Raw genomic sequence first — 13,736 nt, 5'->3', positions numbered from 1 at the left:
TCATCCTATCTTAGCTACTTTAAGTTTACCTTGCCCTTCTAGTTGGCCTCTAATACCCCCTAGATAAGTATGTTTTTTGCCCCAGTATCTTGTCTTCAAGATAACCATCTGATTAGTTGCTAACTTCCAGAACCAGGTTTTTAGTCACGTACATGTATATTAGTAAAACAATGAAAAATGTAAAATATTAGTAAATAATCATTAGAATAAGTATTATTACATGATAATAACTAACAAGCAAATATATAAGCATATACTAAGGTGTGCATTGAAGGGTCTACGTTTGAAGTGAATAACATTAACTGAAGATTTTTTAAAACGAATGATCTCCGTATAAGACGGCATACAAATGGTTATGTGTTACACAGCAAGTTCAATTTGACCAGCAACACCCTTGTCTACATCATGGAGCTGAGAAAGACAGATAATAAACTGGTCAGTGAAATTGTTTAGTTTTGTACCACTAATTGGAATACATTGAATGAAATGTCTGTAAGACCCCTGACTGTTATCCTAATAAACGAAAACTCTTTGATTGCACCAGAACTCTGTCTCCTTGTGCTTTTAAAATTTCTCCAGCTAGTTCTTGTGAACAAATTGCCACAAATTGTTATATTGTCCAGATGAAGGTGGTTGGCCGACCAAGGTATCAGGTGTAAGACCTCCGGTTATTGAGGCGAACGCCAATAGAGGGTAATCACCAATAATTATACTCTTTTGAAATTGTATCAAACACTGGTAATTTTGAGACTTGTCATTGTTTTTGTTTTTTTACAATTTAGCAGGGGGCAGGAATAGTATCAAAATTTAAATATTCAGTCGAAACCTATTAGAAAACATCTCTCTAAACCACACACAAACAGTCTTAATTCTAATCACAAAATATATAAGCGCTTAGAAGATCATCCCCTAATTTAAATGATCAGGAGTGTCCCTAAAAACGTGGGGCAACTTATAGCTGATAATTGTTATGACAGTTTGTCTCGTTTGCTTTACTTTACATCATGTGCCAGCTATTAATGACGTTTGGTATCTTCTTAATTGCACTTAAAATACATCAAAATTTGCATTTTACAGATAGTATGATTCTATTGTGCTACAATAAAAATGAATAATTAAAAAAAAAAATCAACTGCATATTGCTGATACATGTGTTAAAAGCTGTGTATGTACTATTGAGGAAATGTGTTAAAAATCCAGTCTATACTTTTGAGGAAATATGTTAATAATCCATTGAGTCCATGCTGAGCCAAAATTTCAGTATGTCAATATTTTAAAGTGCAACACAGATTTATTTATTTTTTCTTTTAAACCAGGTGGAACTCAATAGACAATATCGCATTCACAAATTGCATGGGCAAGAAAGGGCTGCCTCAACTCAATATATGAACTTACGCTCCATCTTTTTGAGGAAAATATTAAAGAAAGGAAGATATGTAATCATTCCCACCACTTTCCATCATGGAATAATCAGTGAATTCATCCTTAGACTCTTTACGGATGAACCTTCTCACTTCAGGTACCCTCTCTACCATCTGAACCGCAAAATATACATAGTCCAATGCAGGATCACACTTTTACTAGGGCATACTTGGCATATTAAGCATTTTAAAAAAGAAAATGACTGCACTATATTTGTATCTTCTACCTAATTAAATGTTGTCCTCATTCTGCATTTTACAGCCTACATTTTAAATGCTTTTGAGTGTGCTTTACCGGAATTATACTATACCTGGCTAGCACACACTTTTAATTTACTTAAATTTTTTTAATCCACATTAGGTGAGCTACATGCTGTTTGCTTAGAGACCAATGGGGTGTATGTATGACTGGTCATTTGTGGATGTCCATGAGTTTTATAATTTGTTAGTAAAAAAATATTTCTCCTGGTGCCATGGATCCAATCAAAACTCGCATTCCCAAAAATTGTATAATTTAATGCTGTTTTGTAACATAATGCTGTGCTGTGATGTATCTTTAGTGCAAAACCGAAACAAAAGCATAGCGTTTATGTAGCTACAATCCTGTAGAAACACAAATTATGTAAGAACATGTCAATAAGCATTACATTTGTTGGAAGCATTTTTTTTTTTTAATTGTTCTATTTGAGTGCTTTTTTTTTTCATTCTTTATTTTTGATTTGCTGTCATATATTTTGCAGTTTTGACAGTACAGAGTATATGCAATTGTTATACATCATATAGTTTACATGTGGTTTTTAACATTTGACTTTAATTAATATGACTATTGATGCTAACATTTCCTTGTGTGATGTGCTCCCCAGGGAATTACTGCATGATAAACCCACCGTGACTTGCTGGACCTTCCTCCAGGGTTATCCGCAGACAGTGACTCAAGTTTTTGTTCGCAGTGTGGAAGGAGTACAGAGGTCAGAGAACTCTGGAGGTAAGGTATTGTTATGTAGTTCTGAATATATTGAAAGATACAATAGTGCTTACTTTGGATATCTTATTAATCTAGAATTAGGTCTGATGCCGTGATTATCTTATCCGTAGAACTCCATATCATTTGTTAAAGCCATGCATTGATATAATTTAAAATGTAGGGATCTCACGCTGATGCATTTTCAGGATCCTTTACCATAATTGTATCCTGACGTGGCTCACTGTTTACTTGTGAGATTACTGGAGATCATCAACGTCAGATGAACCATATACACCAACACTTCAACAGTGGACACAGATAGGAAATCTGTTTTCCATTTTTCCCTCATACAGATAACCAGAATCAGGGGTTTAAAGGAGCACTCCAAACACCTTGGTTATGGTGCCAAGAGTACCCTGGTACCTCCCCATTGTAAAGAGCCACAAACCATTTTCAAACAGTTTGACTTCTTATTAGGTGTCAGATGGGTGCTGCTCTCTACTACCATCACTAGAGAGCCAGAAGGTCCTTCTGTTAGTTCTCCTCTTTGGCTCATTGGCTAATAACTAATTGGTGCTTGCATCAGCTAGCTCTGGTGACAGTAGTAGAGGCAGTGAGTGTGCCCGGCAAACCCCAGGTAAGAAGCCAAACCATTTGAAAAATATTTAACTCCTTACAATGGAGGGTGGGATGCCAGCGCACACCTGGAACCTAAAATACTACTGTGAATTGTAGCTGTTATGGAGCTTGGAGTGTTCCATTATAGTTATTCAAAGCCATTGAGTCTATCTTTTTACATCTGTATACCCTTTTAGCCATATTGATAGGTCACTAATACTTGTTAATGTTGTTAATGCGTAAGCCAAAAATAGCCAGTTATTATTCAAGCCAATCAAGGTTATACTACTTAGTTGATATTTTTGTTTTTATAACATGGTCTTGTTATATGAAACAAATTCTACAATGATCAGTTAAATATGGTAGTTGTCCTCCTGGCTCTTTACGTTCTCTCCAATTTTCCTCTTCCTCTTCATTGCCAACATTTTCAAATTTAGTTTTTCTCACATGTGTGTGTATAACACTGAAAAGGTGGTTGCATGTGTACAGATTTGTGATTAATGTAACACTTAGTTTTTTCATGTGTATATTCCTTGAAATGAACTTGAATTTATGCTTTCCACAGAAGGAGATCTGTATCTTATCATCAAATGTGAGAGAGAAAGTGTTAGGTCCGCAGTCTGCAAAAAAACAAACAACACTGTTTTTGATATACGAGCAATCTTCTATCAGAAGAACATCAGCGAAACGATCAAAGTTCAGGTACAGAAGCTTTCATAATATACACATAATATCCTTGAAGGGTAGATTTTGATTTGGCTTTAACAATATAAAGAAATATTACAGTTTTAACATATAATACATACAAAACATGTCAGCAACCCTACCATTTATGTTTCCTCAATGCTTATGTGTATGGTGTCTACATCGAAACATTTGCGAACCCCTCATAAAGTGATGAATAAGACCAAATATCAACAAATGTTGAATAATTTTATTGTAAATAGATGCCGTCTCTGTCTGAGCACCTGAATAAAATGTATATAAGAAACTTTGGTCCTAAGACTACTTACACTTACACACAGGGAGCCAAGTCACCGCAACGTCAAGTGTATTTCACAGTCAGCAGTCTAAGCAATAGTATGTCAAATGTGTCAATGCACCAGGACAGCATGCACAGTCCCTCCCCCTTGTCTTGCTTCCCATTTCTAGAGCATGAGGATTATCAACAAGGACATCATTTGCCTTCTCTAGATACGAAACAGGACAGCCAAAGTCATGTAGACTACACCTATAAAGATAACACAAGCTTCCAAGATGAAGGCAAACATGTAAGCTCATTGAGCAGGTCCCTCAACCCCTCTGTTCCTGTGTGTCCAACTTGTCTGGTTACAATTACATGTCTGTTAGTCCACCAGCGCTACGGAATTTGCTGTCGCTTTATAAATAATAAAATAATAATAATAATCTGTTTCATGAACAAGGTAACTCATGCAGGACAACCCACCAAATGCTATTCTCAATTTTATGTATACAAGCATGTTATTTTACACTTTTGAAGGATTTAGAAGTGACACCATATGAGAGCGATTACAGATTTGTTTTGAAAAACATATTTGTTTTAAGTGTGTTGTGGTTTTAATTGCTATGGTCACTCTTTGCGTCTTTCTGTCTGTTACCCTTTCTCATCCTTTCATGTTGGATCGTGTAGAGCAGGATGAAAGTGTTAAGGTATATCTTATATATCCCAAAACAGTCATTCCAAATAATCTTCAGGAAGGCATACAATTCAAGCATCCTCGCACATGTTAAGTAATATATCTCATGCAGTCTTTTTCCTCCTTTCACCTGGCCAGCTCCTCTCATAGGCTGTCCAGGTTTCCCATGTACTGCAATGTCCTGTCTCTGCTATGACAACTGGAGCTTTCACTGGTCTTTCTTTCATAGTATTAGCATCATCCTGGCTGGGTCCATTTTGGCAACTAAACTATGTGCTAGTGCCCTTATTACCGTGCATTGCTTATATTAAGTGATAGATGGGTAATTAATCTATTATGTTTGAAATGGCTTTTTCTGTTTTAAGTATGTATTCTAAGGTGTTCTCATTGACTTTTTAGGTATTAGTTATATACTTGTGTATTTATGTTGTAGATTTGGCAATGTTATATTGTATTTACAGTCCTTATTTGTCCTATGATTGGTCTTTTTGATTAGTGAATGTCACGACACTCCTTAGTTAATATGCCCTCGTGCAGTACTCACACTCACCACTGTTTCTGTTTGGCACTGTTTCTCATTTCTTTTCGTTAAGCACTTCACCTGGTCCTTGTTTAGCACCTATACAGGGGCGGACTGACAACTCATCGGGCCCCTGGGCAATAGGAGATCATGGGGCCCCCGTTTACCCACCAACTTGCAAGAGACACAAATATACATCACGCACACATGCATGTGTTACAGAAAAAGTTGTAATGTGGGGGGGGGAGGCTTCAGTAGGGGACAGGAGTTGTAGTGTGTGGGACTGGGGCTGTAGTGGGAAGATAAGGGTTCTAATGGGCAACATGGGCTCTAATGGGTAAAAAGGTGATGTAGAGGGGGTATAGGGGTTCTAATTTCAGATAGAGACTGTAGTGTTGGGTGTTTGTGGGGGACAGGGGCTGTAGTGGGGTAGTTTTTAGGTCCCCAGACCCCCTTTCCTCCCATTAAAAAGTTATTTTATTCAAGTTTTTGACCTAAATTAGAGTGGGTGCTGGTGCAAGATTTGTTTTCGGTCCACCTATCGTAAGGATGGAAAAAAAGGTAGATCCCCATATTTCGTACAACTACCATAATACTTTGCCAGATGGGTATCTACCATTTCCCCATCCTTGCAAGGTTGAACTTGCCCTGAGCAGTGTATGTATGTTTGACTGTAAGCATGTTTTGAATGGAGTATGTATGTGTGAATGTAGGGGTGTATTTGTGTGTACTGTTTGCCTTAAAATGTAGGGGTGTGTCTGTATGTATTGTTGATATTTGAATGCAGGGGTGTATTTGCTTGAACAGATACACAGGTGCAGACTCACAGATACATACATACACCAACACATATACAGATACACAGACACACATTGACATCCAAATTTACAGACACACTCTAACACACATACAGATATACAGATACACAGACACACACTAACATGCATAAAGATACACCCACACACATACAGATACACAAACACACTGATACGGATACACACACACTAACACACATACAGATACAGACACACACTAACACATACATACAGATACAGACACACACTAACACACATACAGATATACACACACTAACATTAGTGATGTCCCGAATGGTTCGCTTGCGAATAGTTCCCGGCGAACATAGCGTGTTCGCGTTCGCAACGGGTGGCGAACATATGCGATGTTCGGTCCGCCCCCTATTCGTCATCATTGAGTAAACTTTGACCCTGTACCTCACAGTCAGCAGACACATTCCAGACAATCAGCAGCAGACCCTCCCTCCCAGACCCTCCCACCTCCTAGACAGCATACAATTTAGATTAATTCTGAAGCTGCATTCTTTCTTTTTTTTTTATTATTTTTTTTTGTGTGTTTGTGTTTATTATACATTATCCTCCATAGCCAGTTACCTGTGTTTATTATACATTATCCTCCCATAGCCAGTAACCTGTGTTTATTATACATTATCCCCCATAGCCAGTAACCTGTGTTTATTATACATTATCCACCCATAGCCAGTAACCTGTGTTTATTATACATTATTCCCCCATAGCCAGTAACCTGTGTTTATTATACATTATCCCCCATAGCCAGTAACCTGTGTTTATTATACATTATCCACCCATAGCCAGTAACCTGTGTTTATTATACATTATCCTCCCCATAGCCAGTAACCTGTGTTTATTATACATTATCCTCCCATAGCCAGTAACCTGTGTTTATTATACATTATCCTCCCATAGCCAGTAACCTGTGTTTATTATACATTATCCTCCCATAGCCAGTAACCTGTGTTTATTATACATTACCCCCCATAGTCATTTATCGTTGGACCTAGGTAGCACGATGTCTTAGGCCGGCCCAGAGAGTGAGTGAGTGAATAATATAATATATATGTTCAGAGAAACATATTAGTAATATATGTAAATCGGGTTCATGCAAAGAGGGTGAAAAGGTATTAAAGAAAAACACACTTATTGCATCAAATTTACAAAGCCAAACTTTTAAATGAGCTTTCCTCATTTCTTTCTCGGGATGAGGAATATATCGGTTGTAGACTGAGGATTTCCATCTGCCCAATCTTTTAATAATATGCACTGGAGTGTCAGTGTTGAAGGAGACCGAAGCTGCCCCTCTTCTAAATGAAAGACCCGATACATGGATACAACCTAATCTTAGGAGTAGTGTTCTGATGTAGAAGATGAATTTAGCCGTAGTCAGAGGGATTCAGTGAGAGTAGTGGTGAAATGTGTGTGGCATGACTGAGTGTGGGTAAGTAAGAGTCAAGTATTTTAACTGGGCACTAGTTCTAGGTGGGATAAAGTGGTATAGCGGAAGGATGAGTAGTTTGGTTCGTTTTAGAGGTTTGTAGAGAAAGTATATAGTGATCATGATTTTTAGCTATATCCAATATTTTTAAGGTGGTCTCAAACAAACATAAAATGCTATATAAAATTTGTAGGAATATCGAATAGTCGTGTACAGTAAATGAGAGAGGGCTCAGAATATCGAACCATCGATCGGTAACCTGGATGAAGTAGGGGGTCTATCTGTTTTATTAAATATGCGGTAATATGCTTTTAATGGGATAGGACGTTAGGAAAGGTGTGTGACTGGGATAAGTGGTTGTGGCTGTATTTACCTTATCCTGGGACCGACCTGGCTCCTAAGCTTGAGCCGCGCGTGGCTGGATCACTCCTGCCTCCACACGAGCCGCATGCGGCTTGATCTCCTCTTCTGACTTAGCCGCGTGCACTGACCTGTGGGGATATTTATGGGATGAAAATAGTACAGTTGAGAATTGCCCACTATTTCAATTCTCAGATCCCAAAGATCGTTATCGTGTAAGTGAAATGTATTCCATATTAATAAAATCACAATTTGTTATAAAAATAGATACAATTTATTGTGACATTTTAAAAATAATAATAAGTAACATGCGTGACAATAATCAATGAATATTCAGTATAACATGACTATGCAATACAAATGGTAATATATTTTCCAACGGTTAACACAGCTTAGAATCTACAACATTAGCTGTCAAGAAGATTTATGATGGGCTTCACAGAGACAAAGAAAGTTTCACATAGAGAACAGAATTCCTCAGAGTGCAGCGTAAGGTCGTAAAAGTTTAGCTGGCTGGGCCCAAGGGAGGCGTTTGACTCAAGTGATCGGCGCAAATTGTGTTGTGTGTCAAAGACACACAGAAAGTGACTGGGTGGCGGGCCCCCTACCTTGGCCGGGCCCCCGGACCATGTCCGAAGCGCCCGACCAGTCAGTCCGTCCCTGCACCTATATAGTTTGGTTTCTCCCCTCACTCCTTGCCAGATCACTGTCTCTTGTCTCCTGTTTCCCTGGTTCCTGGTTTCCTGTGATTCTGGCTCCTTGATCCTGCATACTGTTCCTTGGTCCTGTGTCCTGCGCCTCCTGGTCTTCGTTCCTGTGTCCTCTTGTTCTTCGTCCTGTGTCCTCCTGATCCTGCGTTCCTGTGTCCTCCTGGTCCTTCGTTCCTCTGCCCTCCGATCCTTTGTTCTGGTTCCGTGTTCTCTGCTTTATTACCAGTGATCCTGACCCTGCAGCCTTGTTCATTTATTCTGCTTCTGATCTTGCTTCCTGGTGTCAGTATATTAGTCTTGTGACTCTGGATCTGTGCCCTACCTGCTACTCGTGGTAACTGCACAATCCTGCCCTTATACCAAAGGACTGTTCCAGTATATGCTGCCTGCACGATTCGTGCTTATTTTGATTTATTGTATATATTTTGTGGCATTGTATATATATATTTTTTTGTTTGTTTGTTTTTTGGTTCTCTGTAAATATATATATATATAGACAAAAAATGGATAAGCAAGGCACTCCTCCTGGATTTCTCTGAACAAAAATCGAAACTGCCTAGGTGCAATCCCGCGTACCAATATATACAATCATAAATAAAGGGAGCACACTAGGACTTTTCAATAGTGGAAAAAATGGTCTTTCCTGTATTAAATCATAATACAGAATCTGTGTACAAAAATCGACGTTTCGACCCTCCTGGGGTCTTTATCAAGATCACAGTGAAGCATACTAAATGTGTACAATATATACATATCAGTGTAATAACGCTTACCAATCAGAAGATCAGACAGCCGAAAAGCTGAAGAACCCGGAAGTGAAGAGACCACGTGAAAAGTGCTTACGTAATCGTGCATGTGACCTGGTTGCTAGGTCACCAAACAAACAACCTCTCTATTCCAGTGTAAAGATCCGGTAGCCGGCGAGCCGGGGAACCCGGAAGTAACTGAACCACGTCAGTGGCGGATCCAGAGCCTGATCTCGGGAGGGGCACTTGTAGATTATTTAAAAAAAATAATCCTAGCACAATAACCACTACAGCTCAGTGTAGTAGTTATGGTGCCAGTAGTGCCAGGATCCCACCCCGGAGTAAGTAGTCATACCGTTTAAGAACAGTTTGACAACTTACCTGGGGTCTGCTGGGATATAGGGCATAGGAGAAGTGGTGTGTGTTAGGGGTGAAGTGTGTGTGAAAGGTGCAGTGTGTGTGTGAGTGGTGAAGTGAGTGTGAGTGCGTAAGGGTGGCAGTGTGTGTGTTAGGGGGCAGTGTGTGTATGGGGGCACTGTATGTCTGTGTGGGGCAGTGTGTGTATGGGGGGGCACTGTATGTCTGTGTGGGGCAGTGTGTGTATGGGGGGCACTGTGTGTATGGGGGGGTCGTGTGTGTGTGTTTGGGGCAATGTGTGTATGGGGGGGCAGCAGGGTGTGTAGGGCACTGTGTGTGTATAGGTGTGCAGTGTGTGCGGGGCAGTATGTGTATGGGGCAGTGTTTGTGGGGCAGTGTGTATGGGGACAGTGTTTGTGGGACAGTGTTGTATGGGGACAGTGTTTGTGGGGCAGTGTGTGTATGGAGGCAGTGTTTGTGGGGGCAGTGTGTGTATGGGGTCAGTGTGTGTAGTGTTTGTATGTGGGGCAGTGTTTGTGGGTCAGTGTGTGTATGGGGTCAGTGTGTGTAAGGGGGAAGTGTGTGTATGGGGCAGTGTTTGTGGGGCAGTGTGTGTGTGGGGCAGTGTGTGTATGGGGACAGTGTGTATATGGGGACAGTGTGTGTATGGGGACAGTGTGTATATGGGGACAGTGTGTATATGGGGGCAGTGTGTGTATGGGGGCAGTGTTTGTGTGTATGGGGGCAGTGTTTGTGTGTATGGGGGCAGTGTTTGTGTGTATGGGGGCAGTGTTTGTGTGTATGGGGGCAGTGTGTGTATGTATGGGGGCAGTGTGTGTGGGGTCAGTGTGTGTATGGGGTCAGTGTGTGTATGGGGTCAGTGTGTGTATGGGGTCAGTGTGTGTATGGGGTCAGTGTGTGTATGGGGTCAATGTGTGTAGTGTGTGTATGGGGTCAGTGTGTGTATGTGGTCAGTGTGTGTAGTGTGTATGGGGACAGTGTGTATATGGGGACAGTGTGTATATAGGGACAGTGTGTGTATGGGGACAGTGTGTGTATGGGGACAGTGTGTGTATGGGGACAGTGTGTGTATGGGGGCAGTGTTTGTGTGTATGGGGCAGTGTTTGTGTGTATGGGGGCAGTGTTTGTGTGTATGGGGGCAGTGTTTGTGTGTATGGGGGCAGTGTTTGTGTGTATGGGGTCAGTGTGTGTATGTATGGCGTCAGTGTGTGTAGTGTGTGTATGGGGTCAGTGTGTGTATGGGGTCAGTGTGTGTATGGGGTCAGTGTGTGTGGTGTGTGTATGGGGTCAGTGTGTGTATGGGGTCAGTGTGTGTAGTGTGTGTATGGGGTCAGTGTGTGTATGGGGTCAGTGTGTGTAGTGTGTGTATGGGGTCAGTGTGTGTATGGGGTCAGTGTGTGTAGTGTGTGTATGGGGTCAGTGTTTATATGGGGACAGTGTGTGTATGGGGACAGTGTGTGTATGGGGACAGTGTGTATATGGGGACAGTGTGTATATGGGGACAGTGTGTGTATGGGGACAGTGTGTGTAGTGTGTGTATGGGGACAGTGTGTGTAGTGTGTGTATGGAGACAGTGTGTGTATTGTGTGTATGGGGACAGTGTGTGTAGTGTGTGTATGGGGTCAGTGTGTGTATGGGGTCAGTGTGTGTATGGGGTCAGTGTGTGTATGGGGTCAGTGTGTGTAGTGTGTGTATGGGGTCAGTGTGTGTATGGGGGCAGTGTATGTTGGGCAGTGTGTATGGGGGCAGTGTATGTGGGGCAGTGTGTATGGGGTCAGTGTGTGTATGGGGGCAGTGTATGTTGGGCAGTGTGTATGGGGGCAGTGTGTATGGGGGAGGGGAGGAGGGAAGGGAGGCTTTTTAATAAAAAAATAAAAAAAAAATGTATTTAATAAAATATATTATGTCCCCCCTCCCTTCTTACCTTTATTGAGGAGGAGGGGGGACATTTCTGGATCCCTGGTGGTCCCAGTGGGGAATCCCTGGTGGTCCAGTGGTTCCAGTGAACTCTAGCCCGCGCTCCAGGGCTAGAGTTCACTCTCGCGAGATTTGGAGCGTTGCCGTGGTAACCGCGGCAACGCTCCAAATCTCGCGAGAGGAGGACCCGGAGGAGCTGCTGGTAACAGCTCCCGGGTCCTCTCTCCCTCCCCTGCCGGTCGGCTGTCAGTAATGTGCCTGCGGACCGGGGAGGGAGATCACTGATCACTGATCTCCCTCCCGGTCTGCAGGCACAATGCAGGGCTGGCACTTGGGCAATGTCAGCCCTGCACTAGCCGGCAGGGGAGAATCTCGGGGGGGGGCAATTGCCCCGTTGCCCCCCCCCTGGATCCGCCAATGAACCACGTGATAGCTACCACCTGATCTGCACCAACGTGCATGTGACCGGGTTGCATAGCAACCAATCAAACCGTGCAATTCTACCTACCCCCGATAGAAACGGGGAGTAGGACATAACCAATAATGCTGGAGGACATAGTCTTACAGAACATCATGATGTCAGTGATCTGGCAGTGACATACAAGTGAAAACGAAATAACATCAGTGAACAGTGTGTGATAGATGTCAGAACTAAAACAATAAAAAATAAAAATAAAAGACAGATCACTTCAACATCTGGGGCGCAGTAAACTAAACTGCGAACATGCATAACATAAATTAATCAGCAAATTATTGCTAAGTATACTACAATTGGTCCAGTATAATAAAATAACATAAATTATAAATATCATAATGGGGCTAATTCAAAGAAAAGCATCCAATGTTTCTATATATACCGGAATTAGTCCAAAGTAGAAGGATCATTGATATAATCCATAGCATACTGATGTTAGTTCAAGGAGGAGCAACAGATACCATTTCAACTATTAGGTGTGGGAAGGAGATAGTTTACCATCCAGTGTTGAATACTGGACCTCTTATTAGGCCTGAGCCTCTATAGGGTATATATATATTTTTATCATGTATCCAACTGTGGTCTTTGTACACAGACTTAAACTATGAATGATCCTATTTAGGATATATATTATGTACGTCATGGAGCAGAAATACTGGTCATCACGTACATATGTGGTGTTTCACCCTTTTGTTGCTTAAATAGATTATCATTGCGCTATAGGTCTGGGATGTTGATACAGCCAGTTGATATGTTACGTTGGATACATGATAAAAATATATATATACCCTATAGAGGCTCAGGCCTAATAAGAGGTCCAGTATTCAACACTGGATGGTAAACTATCTCCTTCCCACACCTAATAGTTGAAATGGTATCTGTTGCTCCTCCTTGAACTAACATCAGTATGCTATGGATTATATCAATGATCCTTCTACTTTGGACTAATTCCGGTATATATAGAAACATTGGATGCTTTTCTTTGAATTAGCCCCATTATGATATTTATAATTTATGTTATTTTATTATACTGGACCAATTGTAGTATACTTAGCAATAATTTGCTGATTAATTTATGTTATGCATGTTCGCAGTTTAGTTTACTGCGCCCCAGATGTTGAAGTGATCTGTCTTTTATTTTTATTTTTTATTGTTTTAGTTCTGACATCTATCACACACTGTTCACTGATGTTATTTCGTTTTCACTTGTATGTCACTGCCAGATCACTGACATCATGATGTTCTGTAAGACTATGTCCTCCAGCATTATTGGTTATGTCCTACTCCCCGTTTCTATCGGGGGTAGGTAGAATTGCATGGTTTGATTGGTTGCTATGCAACCCGGTCACATGCACGTTGGTGCAGATCAGGTGGTAGCTATCACGTGGTTCAGTTACTTCCGGGTTCCCCGGCTCGCCGGCTACCGGATCTTTACACTGGAATAGAGAGGTTGTTTGTTTGGTGACCTAGCAACCAGGTCACATGCACGATTACGTAAGCACTTTTCACGTGGTCTCTTCACTTCCGGGTTCTTCAGCTTTTCAGCTGTCTGATCTTCTGATTGGTAAGCGTTATTACACTGATATGTATATATTGTACACATTTAGTATGCTTCACTGTGATCTTGATAAAGACCCCAGGAGGGTCGAAACGTCGATTTTTGTACACAGATTCTGTATTATGATTTAATACAGGAAAGAC

The 13,736-nt window shown here is 41.2% G+C and overlaps 1 protein-coding gene across 3 annotated transcripts in view; it reads left to right on the top strand.

Moving 5' to 3' along the window:
- CAPN6 (calpain 6) overlaps positions 1–13,736 on the top strand; it is a 161,346-nt gene that overhangs the window by 137,883 nt on the left and 9,727 nt on the right. For all 3 annotated transcript variants that reach the window (XM_063432154.1, XM_063432153.1, XM_063432155.1), the window contains 3 exons: positions 1,317–1,519; positions 2,285–2,406; positions 3,569–3,705. In XM_063432154.1, coding sequence (XP_063288224.1) covers positions 1,317–1,519; positions 2,285–2,406; positions 3,569–3,705 — 462 coding nt within the window. The remainder of the gene's footprint in view (positions 1–1,316; positions 1,520–2,284; positions 2,407–3,568; positions 3,706–13,736) is intronic.

Source organism: Pelobates fuscus, chromosome 9 (genome assembly GCF_036172605.1).
Source record: "Pelobates fuscus isolate aPelFus1 chromosome 9, aPelFus1.pri, whole genome shotgun sequence".
NCBI classification, from domain to species: Eukaryota; Metazoa; Chordata; class Amphibia; order Anura; family Pelobatidae; genus Pelobates; species Pelobates fuscus.
This window is presented reverse-complemented; position numbering and strand designations above follow the sequence as displayed.